The 18,160-nt window shown below is 38.7% G+C and overlaps 1 protein-coding gene across 1 annotated transcript in view; it reads right to left on the reverse strand.

The window, feature by feature from the left end:
• Nucleotides 1-18,160, reverse strand: part of CLYBL (citramalyl-CoA lyase) — a 380,083-nt gene that overhangs the window by 10,319 nt on the left and 351,604 nt on the right. The window contains exon 7 of the mRNA XM_075850278.1: nt 12,516-12,640. Coding sequence (XP_075706393.1) covers nt 12,516-12,640 — 125 coding nt within the window. The remainder of the gene's footprint in view (nt 1-12,515; nt 12,641-18,160) is intronic.

The raw sequence follows: 18,160 nt of genomic DNA on the forward strand, positions 1-18,160 counted from the left end.
GCAGTTTAATGATTGTCTGCACTATTAAAACTAGATATAGACACTGTCCCACATCTGTGTTCATGGTCTGCTCCCACACAAACTCCCTGAGCTCTCAACAAATATTCTGCCCATTGAGGCACAGTCACACAGTCCCATCTATCCCTGTACTAATCTCTACGATCAGTGTAGAATGCATGATCAGTATTCAGATTCTTGTTCCATGGACAATGCTAGAGACTAATAGGGTGAGCAAGCACTGGACACCCAATATAAGATAGTGATCCCGTCGCTGCCCTAGACCGCCAGGGATGTAGATAGTAACCCCTTCACTACCCTAGACCACCAGGAATGTGGGCATTTACCCATTCACTGCCCTAGACCACCAGGGATATTGGTATAGACACTATAAATTCTGTATCAACCGATTTTCCTGGATGCTATGTGTATCTGGCTGCTGTATGGGTAATTATTTAGGCTCTAAACAAAGATATTTATTTGATCAGGTTTAGAGCAAACAAGTTGTAGATACTTATATTCTGCAGCACACTAAAAATTACAACTTCAGTTTGATTCACTTTACATTATGTGTAAAATGCCCTTTACAGTCTGTCCTCCCTCTTTCGATCAATAAACTGCTGAGTGCATGCTGTTATAAAATGCTCTTTTTCTGCTGATAGGTCTATGGGGCAAGTGAAAGTGTCTGAAATGACCATAGACCTGCTGATATAAGGAGTGATTTTCAATTTATAACATTATATTTGTGAATTGTTATTGATGCAATTCTCTAAGACTATGTTCACACAGCGCATTTCTCATGTGGACAAATCCAAAGTGGAATAGTCCAAGAAACCATGGCAAACTTTTCAGGCTGACCGTCGGAATTTCTGCCATGGTTTTATAGTAAATATTGCTGCGTTTCTGAATGCAGAAGGTCCTTATTCAATGGGGCCAATCTGCCTGCGGTTATCCGATGCGGTTTTTACTTTTTTTTTTCTGCAAGGCGGTTTACAATTCCACCTGCTGAAAATTCTGGCTTGAATGAACAACAGGGGAAGCATCTTACAGCGTTTTTTAAGTTAGTTCAGACATGGTAAATGTTTCAGGATCAGCATAAGAATTACGCTGAGTAAACAGGGCCTTATACCGTCTTTAAACTGACTCCATAGGTGGAAACGTACTTATTGGTACATGTTCTTTGTTTCCATGTGCTATGTAAATTCATGCTGTCAATATTGAACAACTGCTCTGATATCACAGTTTACGTAGGTTTAAAATACCACTCCATCAATATTAAAGGGTTAATGTTTAAGTCACAAAGGACTCTTATGGACTAGCTAACTGGGGTTAACTGCTGATATCATCATTTATAACTGAAAGAAGATCTTCATTTCTGCTGTAAAAACACAGCAGGGAAATCTAAGCATTATACAATGCCCATTGAAATTAATGGACTGTCCGTGTACTGTGCGGACACTCTTTGTACCATCTGTCCACTCCAGCTGACAGAGGGCGAGAGACGTACCAGGACTACCAATACTAGGCAGTGTAAAAAAACAGGTGAAAAATGAGCTAAGTTCTACTGCAATATTTATGCAATCTCTTTCTACATACACAGAAACAGGCTGCACTCAACAGGCTTGTCCATTTGTCTTTTCACGAAACCCTAAAATTTATCAAAAGTGCGAATGTGTAAAGCCTTATTCAGGCGACCGTATTACACATCCCTGTGCGGTCGGTTAAAAAAACAGGCAGCACACAGACCCACGCAATTCAATGGCGCTGTTCAGACAGCCGTTGTTTTAACAGACCGTGTGAAAGGCCCGTGAAAAATGGGACATGTCCTATTTTCGTCCGTTTTCATTGATCCCTCAATAGACTCAAGTCTGAGGGATCCGTGAAAACAGGTTCTGCACGCGTGCGACTCGGACGCGAAAAACTGCTGTTTTTCGCGTCAGAGTTTACACTCGTTTGTCTGAATAAGACATTAAAGTGACTGACTAGAAGAAAGTATTAATCACTAATATAGTAGTAGCGACTTCAGCTTGTATGTGCATTAAAATAAATCGCTTATTTCCCGAACAAATATTTAAGGAATATCAAACATTTAACTTGATTTAAATGCAATTATCCAGGATGAGAATGTGCACAGCATTCTGTATTCTAAAACCCCATCTCCCAAATTCCCTTCCAGCAAGCAGCAAGCGTCCTACTGGGAGAACGCAGGTGTGCACAGTACCTAATACATATTTTGGCTAGAAAAACTATTCACTCTAAACTTTAGCCAGAAAAGAATCAAACAGTGACCTAGATACATTCTGAGCAGTCTAGATTCGATGTCTTGCTAGTACAGCAATAGAAAAATTATTATTTTAATACACAAAAAACCACTGTTGCAGAGAAAACCTTTTTCATTATAAATGATGTATTTATGAGGTATTGCCTACATACTCTACAATGCTTCACATAAAACGAGGAGACAACGACATATTCATGAGCCAAAATAATATGGCCATATTCTGAAGATCTGGTGGTCCAATTGTGTTACATTATATATTGTATGAAAAACCAAAAGTGTAAAGGCCGAAATCACGCTGTGACGGGACTTCCTCCCACAGGTCCTTCACCGGAGCCATGGAAGACTGAACAGACATTGCCTCCAGCCGCTGCAGATTCGGATAAACGTCCTGGCACGACTGGAGGCGATGTCTGTTGACTCTTCCATCGATCCGGTGAAGGACCTGTGGGAGGAAGTGCTGTCACAGCGTGATTTCGCGAGATCACGCTGTGCAGTGAAACAAGCTGGGAATGAATTAAGAGACGTGTATGATGCTGATTGGTCAGCGTCATACACTTCTCTTTACAACGCCCACTTGGTAAAAAGTTACAAAAACGCCCAGTTGGTCATTAAGAACTAATTTGTATAAATCTAAAATTGTTCATAACTTGCTAAAAAATGATTGTTTTTCAAAATAAAAACCACTGTTGTTATCTACATTACAGCGACGATCAGATTAGGTAGGAGATAGGGCACTTATAAACTGGTGACAGAGCCTCTTCAAATCTTTATACAGCTTAACGCTGCCTCTGATACTTTGGCAAAGTGGGTGGGGCATACAGCGGCCCAACAAACTCACTATAATTTATGTCAGAAACTGGTATAAATTATAGTGGAGATCTACGCTTGTTCGCAGCTAATGTAGCTCTCTCTTTCTGGCACACAGACAGCCAGAGATGAATCTAATAAATTAGGTGCATTTTACTCCAGCGATCTTTATATGAAGACTTGTGTATGAAACACCAGTCTTAATACATTTCCACTAATACATTTCCACCAATGATTTTATTCTCTGTTCTGACAGAATGTGAAATTCTAAATTCTGCTCATTTCCTGTTAGCAGAAAACAGTGCATTGTGGGAGCTCACAGGTCTTTTACACAGTTAGAGCGGTGCTGTTAGGTCACATGAATATCTGCAGATTGCAGATAAACCAGACAGCGAGCTCGTGAAGGAACCAGCAGGATTGTTAGTTTCACTTTGTATGGGAATGGCAAATAAAACTACATTTAGCTCATAATCAGTACATATATATAGACTGCTCTATGATATGATTTTCAAAATGGGAGTTTTCCCTTGAAATCCCTGGTCTTTTTTTCACGGATTTCCTGCTCACCATTTAACGGTCAGCAACCGTTATTTCTTAGCAACAGCCTATAATCTGCTAACTCGCTGGAAACAGCACATGCTGATAAAGGGGCAGTTCGCAGGTTGTTTCTTAATGCAAATTGGATAATTTTACAGGCCCACACGAGAAACCTCAGTGAAAGGGAGCATAGCGTAAAATGATTTTCCCACTATTAACATTTATCACCTATTCACAGGATAAATGTTCCAGCAGTCAAACTCCTATCAAACGCTAAAATGTTCCTCCTTCTCTTTTACACTGGAGAGGAGGAGTTTAGAGTGTTTGCCATGCATACTTGTGACCTGCTCCAAACAAGTCTATGTAACACTTAGATAGTTGCCAACAGTCCCAAATTTGCTAAACTACTGTCCTGGACGTGTCACGGCAACTACCATATTCAATTGTATCTGTGTCCTCAGGATGCAGATACAATGCAATACTATGGCAGAGCAGGAAACTATCCGCTCCCTGCTCTACCATTCACTCCTCCTGGAGCAGAATCCCCGGCCAGAGCGTTGCTGACGCTCTGGCCGGGGATTCCTCTCTTAGAGCGAGCCCCTGACGTCACTGTCTATATATGAACAGTGAAGTCAGGGGATCCTCCTGGAGTGGAATCACCGGCCAGAGCGTCAGCAATGCTCTGGCTGGTGATTCCACTCCAGGAGGAGCCCCTGACTTCACTGTTAACATATAGACAGTGACGTCAGGGGCTCGCTCTAGGAGCGGAATCCCCGGCCAGAGCGTCAGCAACGCTCTGGCCGGGGATTTCGCTCTAGGAGGAGCCCCTGGCGTCACTATACATATATGGACAGTGACATCAGGGGCTCCTGCAGGAGCAGAATCCCCGGCCAAAGCGTTGCCAATGCTCTAGCCATGGATTCCGCTCCAGGAGGAGTCCCTGACTTCACTGTTCACATATGGACAGTGGTATTCTTCCCAGCTTAGAAAACTGCTTGCATTGCTGGTAAGTACTAACCAATGTAAAATTGCAGTATTTCATAACAATTATAAAAGCGATAGACATGACTAAATAAAAAGTGTTTACAAAATTATTCCATTAACCCATTCCCGACATCCGCCATATATACTTCTATATTGGGCACAAAGGGGACCTAACTACTATATAGGGGCACAAAGGGGACCTAACTCTATAGGTGGTACCTAACTACAATATAGGGGCACAAAGGGGACCCAACTTTAGGGGCATAGGGGGCAGCTAACTACTATAATGGGAACAAAGGGGACCTAAGTACTATAGGGAGAAAAAGGAGACCAAAGTACTATATTGGGGCACAAACGGGTATCTAACTGCTATATGGGGGTACGAAAGAGTACTGCTACTGTGTGGGGTCACAAAGGGTGACATTACCAGCCTTACAATGTCATCACGTTCATGAATGTTATGTCAGAGTTTAACAAAAAGTGGGCAACCAACTAATTTCCATCCCTGTAGCCATGTAGACACTGCTATTGCTGAGTATTCCTGTTAACAAATTTACCATAAATCTTTTAACTAACTAAACTGGAGCCTAGTGGAACAGTACACATACCGAAGCAGCTATTAGATGACATCAAAATATAGATATTATGTTCGAGAAACTTTCAGTGCTCCTAAAGTGCCCTTGAGGTCCTCTATCAAATACCAAGGTGATCCTGTGAATGGGCCAATGATATCTCGCAGTTCCAAACTAGTGAAATGATTTGAAAGAAACAACTTCCATTTCACAAATAATTTTTTCCCCTGCGTGTCCTTGTGTTGTAAGATGCTGGTTCGATCTAAGTAGAACAATCTCCTCATCCCCTGAATAACCATACTCTGGTGTGGTATATCTGCTATCAACCAATTCTGGAGTATGCACCGCTTTGCCACCATAAGTGTGGAATGAGCTATTGAGGGAAGATGTGTCACCTCCGCATCTTCCAGTTCTCCATCATGTTGAACATGAAAGAAGACCTCCATTGGTCCCAGGATCCCTTTAAATTTGCCCACTTGCTGCAACAAGGATGCTATCTCCGTCCAAAATGGTTGTATGTTGGAGCAGGCCGAATGACCATGATACATGTCTGTTCGCGGTGTATTGCACCTAGGACGGGATGTTTTCCTATCTGGTTGGGAATTGGAAGGTGGTAAAGTAAATGCATAAATTGCTTGATGAATGATCTTCAGATGAGTTTCCCTCCAATTCTCGTGGTGAACATGGGCCCTGAAATCTACCAACCCCATTTCAATATGCTTTTCAATACCTGGCAAGCTAAATAGTGTTTCCCATCTCCTAAAGGCCTGTGCAGGAGATATCTTCAATAGTAACGGTCTGAGAGTACTATATATTTGCGATATGGATCGTCTATGAGTGGCCGGGAACCACGAATCAAACATGTTATACGGAACCTCATCAGCTATATCAACAAGTTTGGTTTTACAATATGTTAGTACTTGGAAATATTGTAAATGCTGGTGCTGTTCAAAATTATATTTGGTCTGAAGTTCCTGCAAGGTCAACCACCTCCTTTCCTGTTCATGAAACATATCTCCCAAAGATACCATCCCTACCTCTCTCCATTTTGACAATAATTTACTGGATCTTTCCGCTTCAAACTCCAGGTGTTGCCATAAGGGCATGTGTTTTGAGATACGGTAAGAAAGATTATAATGTTTGCACAATATTTTCCAGGCAGTGATGGTATCTCGTAGCAAAGGTGACCTCTTAATGGCCGTCGGGAGAAACGCAAATGCTGTGTGTACCAGAGCCATGAGATCCCATGGTTCTTATAGCTGCCTCTCCAGAATAGTGTTGGAATGATACCCCGTGTCATGTATCCAATCTAGTAAGTGTCTACTCAAACACGCCAGGTTATACCCCCGGATGTTGGGAAAATTAACCCCTCCCGCTTTCCGCAGCATGATTTTTGTGAGCGCTATTCTCGGTTTATTTCCCCCCCCAAATAAATTTGGCAAAGGATGAATTGAGTATATTAATATCTGAGTGTTTAACCAGAAGAGGGATGGTCTGTAATGGATAAAGCAATTTTGCGAACCCTAACATTTTGACCAAACAACATCTTCCCAAAAGTGAAAGAGGCAAGCTGTGCCATCTCAGAAGCTCAGCTTGGATGTCGTAAATCAGAGGAGGATAATTTAGATCATAAAGGGATTTAGGCACCCGGCCCACCTTGATACCTAAGTAGGTTATATTAGACTTCGCTATCTCAACGTCCAATGTGTCTAGGGAACGCCTATATTTGGAATCCTGCGTTATTAAATCCAATAACTGACATTTTGAAGTGTTAACTTTGTAGCCCGAATAGTTCCCAAAGTCGTGTAATGCCTGAAAAATATGCGGAACATCCTGTAGGGGATTTACAAGAAATAAAAGTATGTCATCAGCAAATAACATTTCCTTAACCTCCATCTTCCCTACCATTATACCGCTGTACAGATCAGACGACGCCAAGTAACGTGCCAAAGGCTCCAATGCCAGGTTGAATAGAGGCGATAGCGGACATCCCTGCCTAGTACCTTTGTATAAACAGAATGTTTGGGATAGGAAACCTGGGGTGGAAATTCTAGCTTTAGGGGCCTTGTAAATGTGGTGTAGTAAAGCTCTAAAAGCCCCAGTTATCCCTATCTTATCCAGAAAAGCATCCAACCATTTCCATCTGACATTGTCAAATGCTTTCTCCGCATCTAATAAAAGTAATGCTGGATGTTCCTTAGGAAATGGGCTATATTGTACTCTGTCTAACACCGCCAGGACCGTCCCGATATTAGTGACCGCCGACCTACCTTTAATAATGCCCACCTGTACCGGGGCTATGAGATGTGGCATTATAGTCGCCAACCTATCCGCAATAATTTTAGAAAGAATCTTGGCGTCTACATTAATAAGTGATAAGGGCCTATACGACCCTGGCAATAGTGGATCTTTTCCAGGTTTTAACAATAATTTAACATAAGACGTGTCCGCCGATGGTGGTAATCCCTCCTCTCCCAAAGCATTGGGAGGCATTATTATGTAGGGAACACAAAGGGTGCCCCATTACTGTGTAGGGGCACTATAACTTTGTGAGGCACTAAGATGATCACGATTACTGTGCTGAGCCTAAAGGGGTAACTACTACAGTTTGGGAGGTACTATTACTGTGAGGAGCACAAAAGGGGGTATTTTTACTGTGTGGGGCATTAAAAAGAGGCATTATTACCATCTGGGGCACTATGGATGGCAAGTTTTTATAGAGCGTGGTGAAAAGTTAGGGATGGTGCTGGAAAATTGAGGAGCCAAATATGTTTGTGCTGCAAATTCTGCCAAGGCAAGTAGTTTCTGGAAGTAGTCTTCATGGTGCTCTGGGCTGGATGAAGAAAGAAAAGAGAAAGTGAACGACTCCAGTCAGGGAATCCTTCACCTGTGAATCCATGGAGATAACTTATACTGTATTCACTTTTATCGTCTGCAGAGTGCCTGTGTAAAACTGGTATCTACTACTATTTGGTCACTGTATGGTAGTAATATTGTTATTAGTATAGTGATTTTTATTCAATAACAGTATGGTGGTATTATTCAGTCACTATGCAGTGATAATATGTGGTCATGGTGTGACAATATTATTTGTACCTTGCAAAGTGGTAGAATTGGTAATATTGGCCTTATATACAAGATGTTGTTCAGTAGTATGGTGATATTTGTTCCTTGTATAGTAGTATTATTTGGTAAGTTTGTCACTGTATTATTTAGGGGGCAGATTATCATACATAGAAAATTGTCTTATTATCATGTTGTCTTTGAGATTTTATATATATATATATCTTTTTTTTTTTTTTTTTTTGGGGGGACAGGGTAAAACATATATTTTTATAGACCCAAGCAACGCCACTGGGGCCCGAACATCTGAGCAGCAGGTGGAGAGAGGGAGGGAGGGATGGGCCCAGGACCGAACTTTGCCTTGAGGCCCATAGGACTCTAGGTACACTTCTAATCATTAGAAAAAAAACAACCACACACTATTGCTAATAATAAAAACAAAAACCATGTCAACAGACGAAATAAATTAAATGTTGATATTGTGCCAAAACATGGGGCCCCCCGGGTCAAAATGCACTCTAAATACTATGAGGACAAACTAAAGATTCCTCAGAGCACAGCTGTAGAAACCTGAAGACCAAACAGAAGACAAGATATTAGGAATAAAAAAAATGTCCATATGGTTGCCAGGGGACAAAATTAACTTGGCACTTAGTAGTAATAATAATAATAAAGATAATAATGAAAGGAGGAAGGCATACAATGCGAAAATGTACGGCATATGGATGGCTGTTAGCAGAGACCACCAATCATGTACTGCTTTGACAAGGTCACAGCCAATTAGATCCATCTCAGTATTGAAAGGCTGCCCTTCCAAGTTTACAATATCACTGTCAAAAACAACAGACAGTTTGACTAGGTCTATAAACGCTATAAATGATCTTAAAAATTACCTCTGAATTTCAGCTACCTCATAGGGAAAATAAATCAACAAGGCAGTACAATTTAACCCTATATTGTGAAATATTGACTGAATTCACTTGACTATCAACTGCTTTGACTGTTAAGAGTATTTACAAAATGCAAACCAATGGTAGGTCCTCATCAGAACTAGCCAACCTTGTTAAACCACCAAAGGCCATGAGTTTTTATTTTTCTACAATCACCATGTCACTATTGTAGTAGAAATGTACTGTACTCGTCATTGACAGAGCTAAACATGTCACTGTGCATCCAGTAAAGACTCAGCTTGGTTGAACTTGATGGAAATGTGTCTTTTTTTTCAACCGTACTAACTATGTAACTATGTAATAGCCGTGGTGTAGACTTATAAAGGATATGAACAATTTAGCAACAATTTTTTTAATGCTTCAATGCATCCAAACTTTGCAAACAGTTTTGTTTAAAAAAAAATATCTTACAATGTTGTCTATGTAGACATCTGTCTCAATGGTTAAAAAAAAAAGTGTGTAGCCTGCACTCTGAAGTCATGTGTTACTCTTTTCCAATGATATTTTTTTTTGCTAAACTATTTTCTGTGGAGAGAAGGGTCAGCAGGAGTGGAGTAACACGTGACTGCGATGTTAGACTACACACTGGGGGTCTAAAGCCACAGAGACAGGCTTGCACAGGACATGTATACACAAAACAGTAAGATCTTTTATTAACAGTTAAGACTATTTGCCATGTTGCTTTGTTTTTTTAATTTCTTATTTTAGATGTATTGGCGCAATAAAAATTTGCAAAGGTGTACATAGCCTTTAAATTACGCAATATTTTGTGTAGGCCTGCGTGTGAATGGATAAGCGCATTCATACATTGCCTCTCACAGTTTGCATGTTTTTTTCCCCATGTCTTTTTCTTATCATATAAAATTTTTGAATACATATTTTTTTTTTTCAGAAATGTATATCAATTGTGCAAAGCCTAATCTATACCATAAACACAACATAGTGATTGACATTGAAAGAAAACGTTTTTAGGTCTACATAGCACCCCTGTGACCGCCATGCTTTTTACGACTAAGACCACAGAGACACAAATTGCCTAGATAAAAGACATCTCAGGAGCACAGAAAACCATGCAGGTTTGCATGTTAAAATAAGTATGATATTTTTGATGGGCTTTTTAAAATTACACTATATTCCACATTGTAAATGTCAGGTATCTCTTAACAATAGCCCCCTTTGCCCCCAAGAGCGTTCCTTACATTACAGTCCCCAGTCAACCGATACGGGCTAAACACACTGACTTGATTGACGTATTTTGGCAGTCTTATGCAAGAGCTCCCGAAGCCTAACTGGACTGCGTACAGCGATGTATTCCTATTTTTAAAGAAACCCACCACTGTGGATGCAAAGAGTTGTTGTATTGTGCAAAAGGAAATGACTGATGTAGTCTAAATTATGATTCTTCTGAAATGATAGAAAATTGTAAAATAAAAAAGTACATTTAAGCTTTTTGAAAACCTAAATTGTTATCTGGTACAAGTGGATTGTCTTTTGAGTACATTCCCTATTGAAATCAGACCCCATATGCAACTAATTACTATACACAGCATGGTCATACACATTTACTAGCAATTTCTGTTTAACGATTTACGGTATGAAGTAAGATACACTATGATGTAGATGATGCATTAAAATATGGCATTTTCCTAGTTTTTCATAAAGGGAAGCAAACTGGATTATTTCAAATAAACTAAGAGATAATTAGCAGACGATGCTAAACCTGGCATAAAATCTTGCTTCAGGCGACTCCTAATTTAAGTATTACTGGCACAAAGTGGCGACAGATTGTGCTTCAACATTGCAATATTTACATAGCAGAAACCCACAGTGCAGAAAACGTGAGGCTCAATGATGCACTAAATTAGCAACAACCATTTTCCGGTGTTAATTTACTTTGTTGCATATATCCAAATTTCTGACTTGAAATCGCTATTCTGCTTTGATTTACTTCTTAATCATTACAATTAAAAAGAATTATACGGCCATCAAAACCTGACCTGGCATAACACAGGATTAATATATTTAGCAGTCTCAAATGTTCTTTTCTATAGTCTGACTAGATTTTCATTTTACAAAATGAGTAGCTTGATAATTTTACTTAAGCTGAGCCCATGCCTCCGCTGCTTAGATAGAAATCCACACTTTGTATTTACTAAAGATGTGTGGAAAGTTTCCAAGATAGCAAATAGAGAAAACGAGATAGAAATAACAAGTGGCATATAAGAGGTAAAAAAAAAAAGACATCATAAGCACATTCACACCGAAACAAAAAAAATGGACTATAAAAAATACTAAACTTTATCACACATGACTTTTAAAATAGATAGACAGATAGATAAATCTAGATAGATAGATAGATAGATAGATAGATAGATAGATAGATAGATAGATAGATAGATAGATAGATAGATAGATAGATAGATAGATAGATAGATAGATGTAAGATAGATAGATAAATAGATAGATAGATAGATAAATCTAGATAGATAGATAGATAGATAGATAGATAGATAGATAGATAGATAGATAGATAGATAGATAGATAGATAGATAGATAGATGAGGGATAGATAGATAGATAGATAGATAGATAGATAGATAGATAGATAGATAGATAGATAGATAGATAGATAGATAGATAGATAGATAGATAGATAGATGAGGGATAGATAGATAGGTAGATAGATAGATAGATAGATAGATAGATAGATAGATGAGGGATAGATAGATAGATAGATGAGGGATAGATAGATAGGTAGATAGGTAGATAGGTAGATAGATAGATAAATAGATAGATAGATAGATAGATAGATAGATAGATAGATAGATAGATAGATAGATAGATAGATAAATCTAGATAGATAGATAGATAGATAGATAGATAGATAGATAGATAGATAGATAGATAGATAGATAGATAGATAGATAGATAGATCAATAAATCTAGACAGACAGATAAATCTAGATAGATAGATAGGAAAATCTGGACGGACAGATAGAAAAAGAGAAGCGCAGCACAATAATAAGTATTAGGTAGTGTGCCGAGCCTCTAGACCTCAGCCTCCAATCCAGAATTTGTATATAGAAAAGAATAGGCAGCACTCCACACTAATTTTAAAAGTGAAAATAGATTTTATTCACCCATACATGAATGCATTAACGTTTGGGTGAATAAAATCTATTTTCCCTTTTGAAATTCGTGTGGAGTGCTGCCTATTCTTTTCTATATACAAATTCTGGGCGAACAGATAGATAAATCTAGAAAGATAGATAGATTTTAAAAAAATAATCTAGATAGATATGTTTATATTTATATATTTTTTACCTTTCCTAATCTTTGGTGTTCTTGAAAAGCAGAAATCAATTCGTAGGCCCATTTTATTTTGTCAGCACTTGGAGTAAACTGCTCCTGGACAATAGGAATCTGGCTCGGGTGAATCACCTGCTTACCTACAAGAAGATTAATAACACCAGAAACATGAATCAACAACAGATGTTCACGCAAAATGTGTCAAACATTCAAAGATGGAGAATGCCTCCCGGACTAGACATTAAATAATAACAAATAATTACTGTAATAGCGTTCTTTTTTTATCCCTGGCACTCCAGAGCAGCATGAATCCTTTCCTTGTGCTCAGGCGGCATGGAAGGATAAATGCAGCCTTGACTCAATTCAGAGCGCTTTAAAAGAATACAAATAATCAGTTCTGTTTTAAAGCAAACAAAAAAGGAGCCCCATTTTTTACTTTATTGTCTAGCTAGCAAAAAGGGGCTGGTAGCCGGAATAAACCCGACAGGAGCAGAATGACCCTGAGCTATTAAATAGGTTAAATGTGATGACTGCAAGTGGAAAAAGACATTATTTAGAAAAGAACACAAACTAATGAAACCCGTCATGCAGATACAGTCCTTCGTACAATGTCCACAAATTATCACTGTTCTACTCCGACAATGATCATGACAATACTAAATGAAACGCTACATTATGGCTTCAACTTGTCTTCTATAATGTTTTATTACAGTACTACTTTATTGTCTTTAGGGATAACACACATAACCAACCAAAAGCCTAAAACGGTCATCTTTTCCTTTTGTGGCAAACTTAAAGTATTTTGGTAAAAAATACACAAGGCCTTATTAGCATCGTTGTCCTGCGGTTAAAAAAAACAAAATATAAAATAAAAAAATGAAAATACCCGTAAAGTGTGCCTCTTGCTATCAAAGCTGCTCTTGACAGCGACCACAATTTTTTTTTTATTGGTCACATTGAATAGAAGAAACGTGTCTAATAATATGTTTTATACTGTATATCATATATATATATATATATATATATATATATATATCTATATATATATATATATATATATATCTATATATATATATATAGATATATATGTATATATCTATATATATATAGATATATATGTATATATCTATATATATCTATATTTACATATATATATATATATATATATATATATATATATACACATATAAAAATATTAAGAGTTCATGTGTAATTTTGTTCATTTACAGATGCATAAAAACAGTTTATATTCTGGCAAGGGGGAGTTTCTTTAATCATGCTGGGCTTTTAAAGACCATTCATTGCATTCTTGAGAAATATAGTGTTTATATTTTAGATGGTGTTTTCTATGTGTTACTTAAAGATTTTTTGTCTATTTTTCCAATATAAGCTTTTTGTAATGCTGAAACATTTTTATCTCCTAATCTACAATAATAAACATGTTCTAAATGAAATTTGAAAATGTTATTTTAAATTTGTATAATATTTCTCACCTTGATGAAAACATTCATTTTATTATTACATACGATACAGCAACATACAAGTGTGTACAACATTTTTTTTTATTATATTTTCATAATTCAAAATACTGCAAATTTTTGGATCTATGGTGATGGCAATTATTCACATAACGTAGTAGAATTTTGTAAACAACCTTCACCCGGAGTCTGCTAAAGGAACGATTGCATGTAAAGGAGCTAAAAGAAATGTGACACTTGACAAAAGCAGCGTAATCTTTTTATACTGAAACACTACATTGTCTGCACAGGTATGGAACACCACTTGACATATCGTTCTAGGTCAATTTGTCAGCTATGAAGGGATTATGGAACATAATGCAAACTCTTCATGTGAGGGTCTTTAACTATAACAAAGCAAGGTGTGCCTGTGTGAGGCTCAGCGTCTCCCACCACATAATGGCTCTAAACAGCTGTGGAATTTAGTGGCATTCTGTAAATAAAACTTTAATGATTTTTTTTAGTTTATTTTTTTTATGAACAGCAAGGTAGGGATTATGACACGGATAAACATAATAAAGTACGCCTTAAGAGCATTGTCCTTTTGCTTAAGAGGATTACATTTTCTCAATTTTAAGTCCGACTTTGCACATTTGAACGTACCTTGATAAACTCCTATCAAAGTTTGAATCTCGCCCGTGTGCTGCGCATGGAAATCACGCATAGCACACCGACCCATAGATTTCAATGGGGTCGTTCACATATGCGTGAGTTTTCACGCAGGGCGTGTCCGTGGCGTGAAACTCACTGCATGTCCCATATTGGTGTGTTTTCACACACCTAAGCGCCCACTGCAGTCAATGGGTGTGTGATAACCATGGACAGCACACGGATGCACATCCGTGTGCTGTGCGTGATTTGCGCATCAATTCCATTGAAAAAAATAAATCTGTGTTTTGTGAATGCGTCAAAAACAAATGCCACTCGCAAAGAAAAGATGCAATAACGCACACGGACCGGATTTACGAGCGTTTTGTAAGTCTGTCACGCTCGTGTGAATGTAGCCTAACAGACGCCAGTAAACTAAGCTTCCTATTGCTGAATTAGGATATGCATCAACTGACCCATTAACTTGAGCAGTAGTAGCGGACCACCTGAGTTATGGCTTTGCAGCAAATCACCGCAGGGAGGGTCTCTGCTCTTCTTATCACTGCCATACACTGGTGTTTACAGCAAGCACTGCACTCTTACATATTAGATATGATTTAACGTAGCAGGTGAAGATGATTCCTATGATTTATCATTGTACGTCTTATAATATTTACAATAAACTTACTATTGGACTTGTGTGGGGCTGCCATACAAAGATGAACTTATCTATATTATTATAGCTATGAACAATAATCATCATCATTATTATTGTTCAACCACTGAAATAAAGTCTTCTGATAACAACTGTTTTCCTACCTAAATACCGATAGAAGATTTAGAAAGGAAAAAAAATAATAATACAAGTTTACAGGTGACTGTCATGAAACTAAAAGACACCACACAACCTGTCATTTTATAATATGCAAATATATGTAGGGAATACAATGGGGAAACCAAATATCACATTTGCTTCAGACAAGACCTTTTATACCACATCTTGCTTTTGAGGAAGAAACATCAAAACGGTCTCCAATATAATAGACAGGTAAAGTTTTGTTTTACATTTCATTTAGAGCAGATCTAACAACATACTATACTGACTTAATCTAAAGGGATTGTCCCATCAGGACAACCCCTGTCCATGGGACCCCACTCTATGTGCCATTTGAATGACCACCATGCTACATTTCCCCTGCAGCAGCTGCTTCTATCTAGACCAGTGTTGTCTGCAACCCATTTAAAGGGGTTATCCAGTCCTAAGAAATTGATGGCCTATCCTCAGGATAAGCCATCAATATCTGATCAGTCATGGTCAGACTCTATATGCGGCCCCTTCAAAACAGCTGATTGGCGGGGGTGCCAGGAGTCAGACCCCCGACCAATCAGATATTGACGGCCTATCCGAAGGAAAGGCCATCAATTTTTAAGGACTGGACAACCCCTTTAAGGGCAGAATATTATGGGACAGATTGGCTGTAATATACAGTAAGCACAATATGTTTTGTGCCGTTTGTCTAATAGCAGGTAGCAAAGAATACAGCAGACTCATAGGGGGACATTTATTAAGACTGGAGTTTCATTAACCAGTCTTAATAGAAAGAGAGTTGGAGCAAGGTGCAACACATTTGTTAAAAGGCAATGTGGCATCTTTCGGCTGGCCGTCCACCACAGCCATGTGCCCTCCATTCCGCCCCATCAGCCATAAAAAAAAAACAAAAAAAAAAAAAACAAACCTTACCTCACCGCTCCTCTTCTCTCCTCTGGGTCGCCTCAGCATTTCAGTGTGGGATGCTGGGAGCTGGGGTAGATTTCCACTGCCAGTTTTCTGGTGTAAATTATTTTAAATTAATACTTTTCAAACCATTTTTTTTTTACCCTTCCCGTGCATCTAAAATAAAAAAAATGAGGCCACGTTGCTTGTTGGTCTTAATATTATACTACTGTTTTGTGTATACAGCTCCTATGCAGACCAATGTGTCTGGATAGTTACACACTTCAAAAACCCCTGTGTGTAGTTTGATCCTGCAATAACGTATTACTCCACTACCACTGTGCTCTCTTCTTGCCAGTCTACAGACAGTAGGTCTGAATAGAAGTAGAATATTTTTAATACGAATATTTGTAAAATGATTTATTTTTATTTTAGATGCATTTAAGCAGGACAAAAAATGGTTGCAAAGAACACATTGGGGAGATGTATTAAGACTGCACCATTTTTTTTTTTTAAAAAGTCTCCTTAATAATTTTATTGCGTCTTCGGCTGTCTGTGCACCACTAAATGAAATTTACACTAGCGAGGAGCCGATGAGGATTTTCACTTTAAATTACTCCAGTTTGAGGGGTAAATGAGAGTAAATGCTTCAACTGTGGATGGCCTCGCCCCTTCTGCGAAGCCCTGTCCACTTTTTGTGGCAAGAGCGGTGTAAACTGCCCAAAAGTCAGTTGTTTTTTTATACTTTTGGGTCATTTGTGACACTTCTATGGCAGAAAACTGGCGTAGGAACATTGTTAACTTCCCCCTTAGCCTTTAAATTTATTTTCTAATCTTGCTCTAAATATTTAGATCAGAAGTACAGATCTAATACTGCATGTATCTGATTAGATAATGATCTAGGACGAGCGGATGACTAAGGCATAATTTAGACGCGCGTGCGACGCGCGTTCTTTTCACGCGTGTTCTACGCACCTATATTAGGCTATGGGGTAGTGCAGACAGTCCGTGAGTTTTGTGCAGCGTGAGTCCGCTGCGTAAAACTCACGACATGTTCTATATTTCTGCGTTTTTTGCGCATGACGCACCCATTGAAGTCAATGGGTGCGTGAAAACCACGCAGGTCGCACAGAAGCACTTCCGTGCGAAATGCGTGGTTCGCGCAACAGCTGTCATTCTCTGACTGTAAACAGAAAAGCACCACGTGCTTTTCTGTTTACAAACATCCAAACGGAGTGTCAAAATGATGGCGGCTGCGAGAAAATCTCGCAGCCGCGCATCATACACTGATGACACACGCAGCTGTTAAGTGCCTTTTGCGCACGCAAAATGCTGCGTTTTTTGCGTGCGCAAAACGCACACGCTCGTGTAAATCAGGCCTAACAGACAATACAAACCTCTGCCTGAATGGTGGAGTTGCACCAAAGTCTCTATACCAGTACGCTGATATAACTCCTCTGCTATGATGCAATTTGAACTGTGCGGTTTTAAGGTGTTTCGCCACAAAACATTACAGCTCTGCTATGTTACGTTTGCATTATTGCAGCTCTTCTGTTCTGCTGTTTTAGCAGGAGTTTTGGCCCACTGTATAAGCATTTCATACACTTGAGAATTTGTACATCTATTGTACATTGCATATTATAGTTTGATGAAAATCACAAAAAAGAAACAATCCTTTTCCCTACCTTACATAGTGCCATATTCCATGTCACTCAGATTGTGTACACATTTTGAGTTTTACCCTTGCTATATACACTGACCACATGACTCCATTGGTTGGTGGGCAACCTCTCCCTGTGCATAGACCAGTATAACTAATAAAATACTAGTTTTCATAAAAT

Source organism: Rhinoderma darwinii, chromosome 2 (assembly GCF_050947455.1).
Source record: "Rhinoderma darwinii isolate aRhiDar2 chromosome 2, aRhiDar2.hap1, whole genome shotgun sequence".
In the NCBI taxonomy this organism is placed as follows: domain Eukaryota; kingdom Metazoa; phylum Chordata; class Amphibia; order Anura; family Rhinodermatidae; genus Rhinoderma; species Rhinoderma darwinii.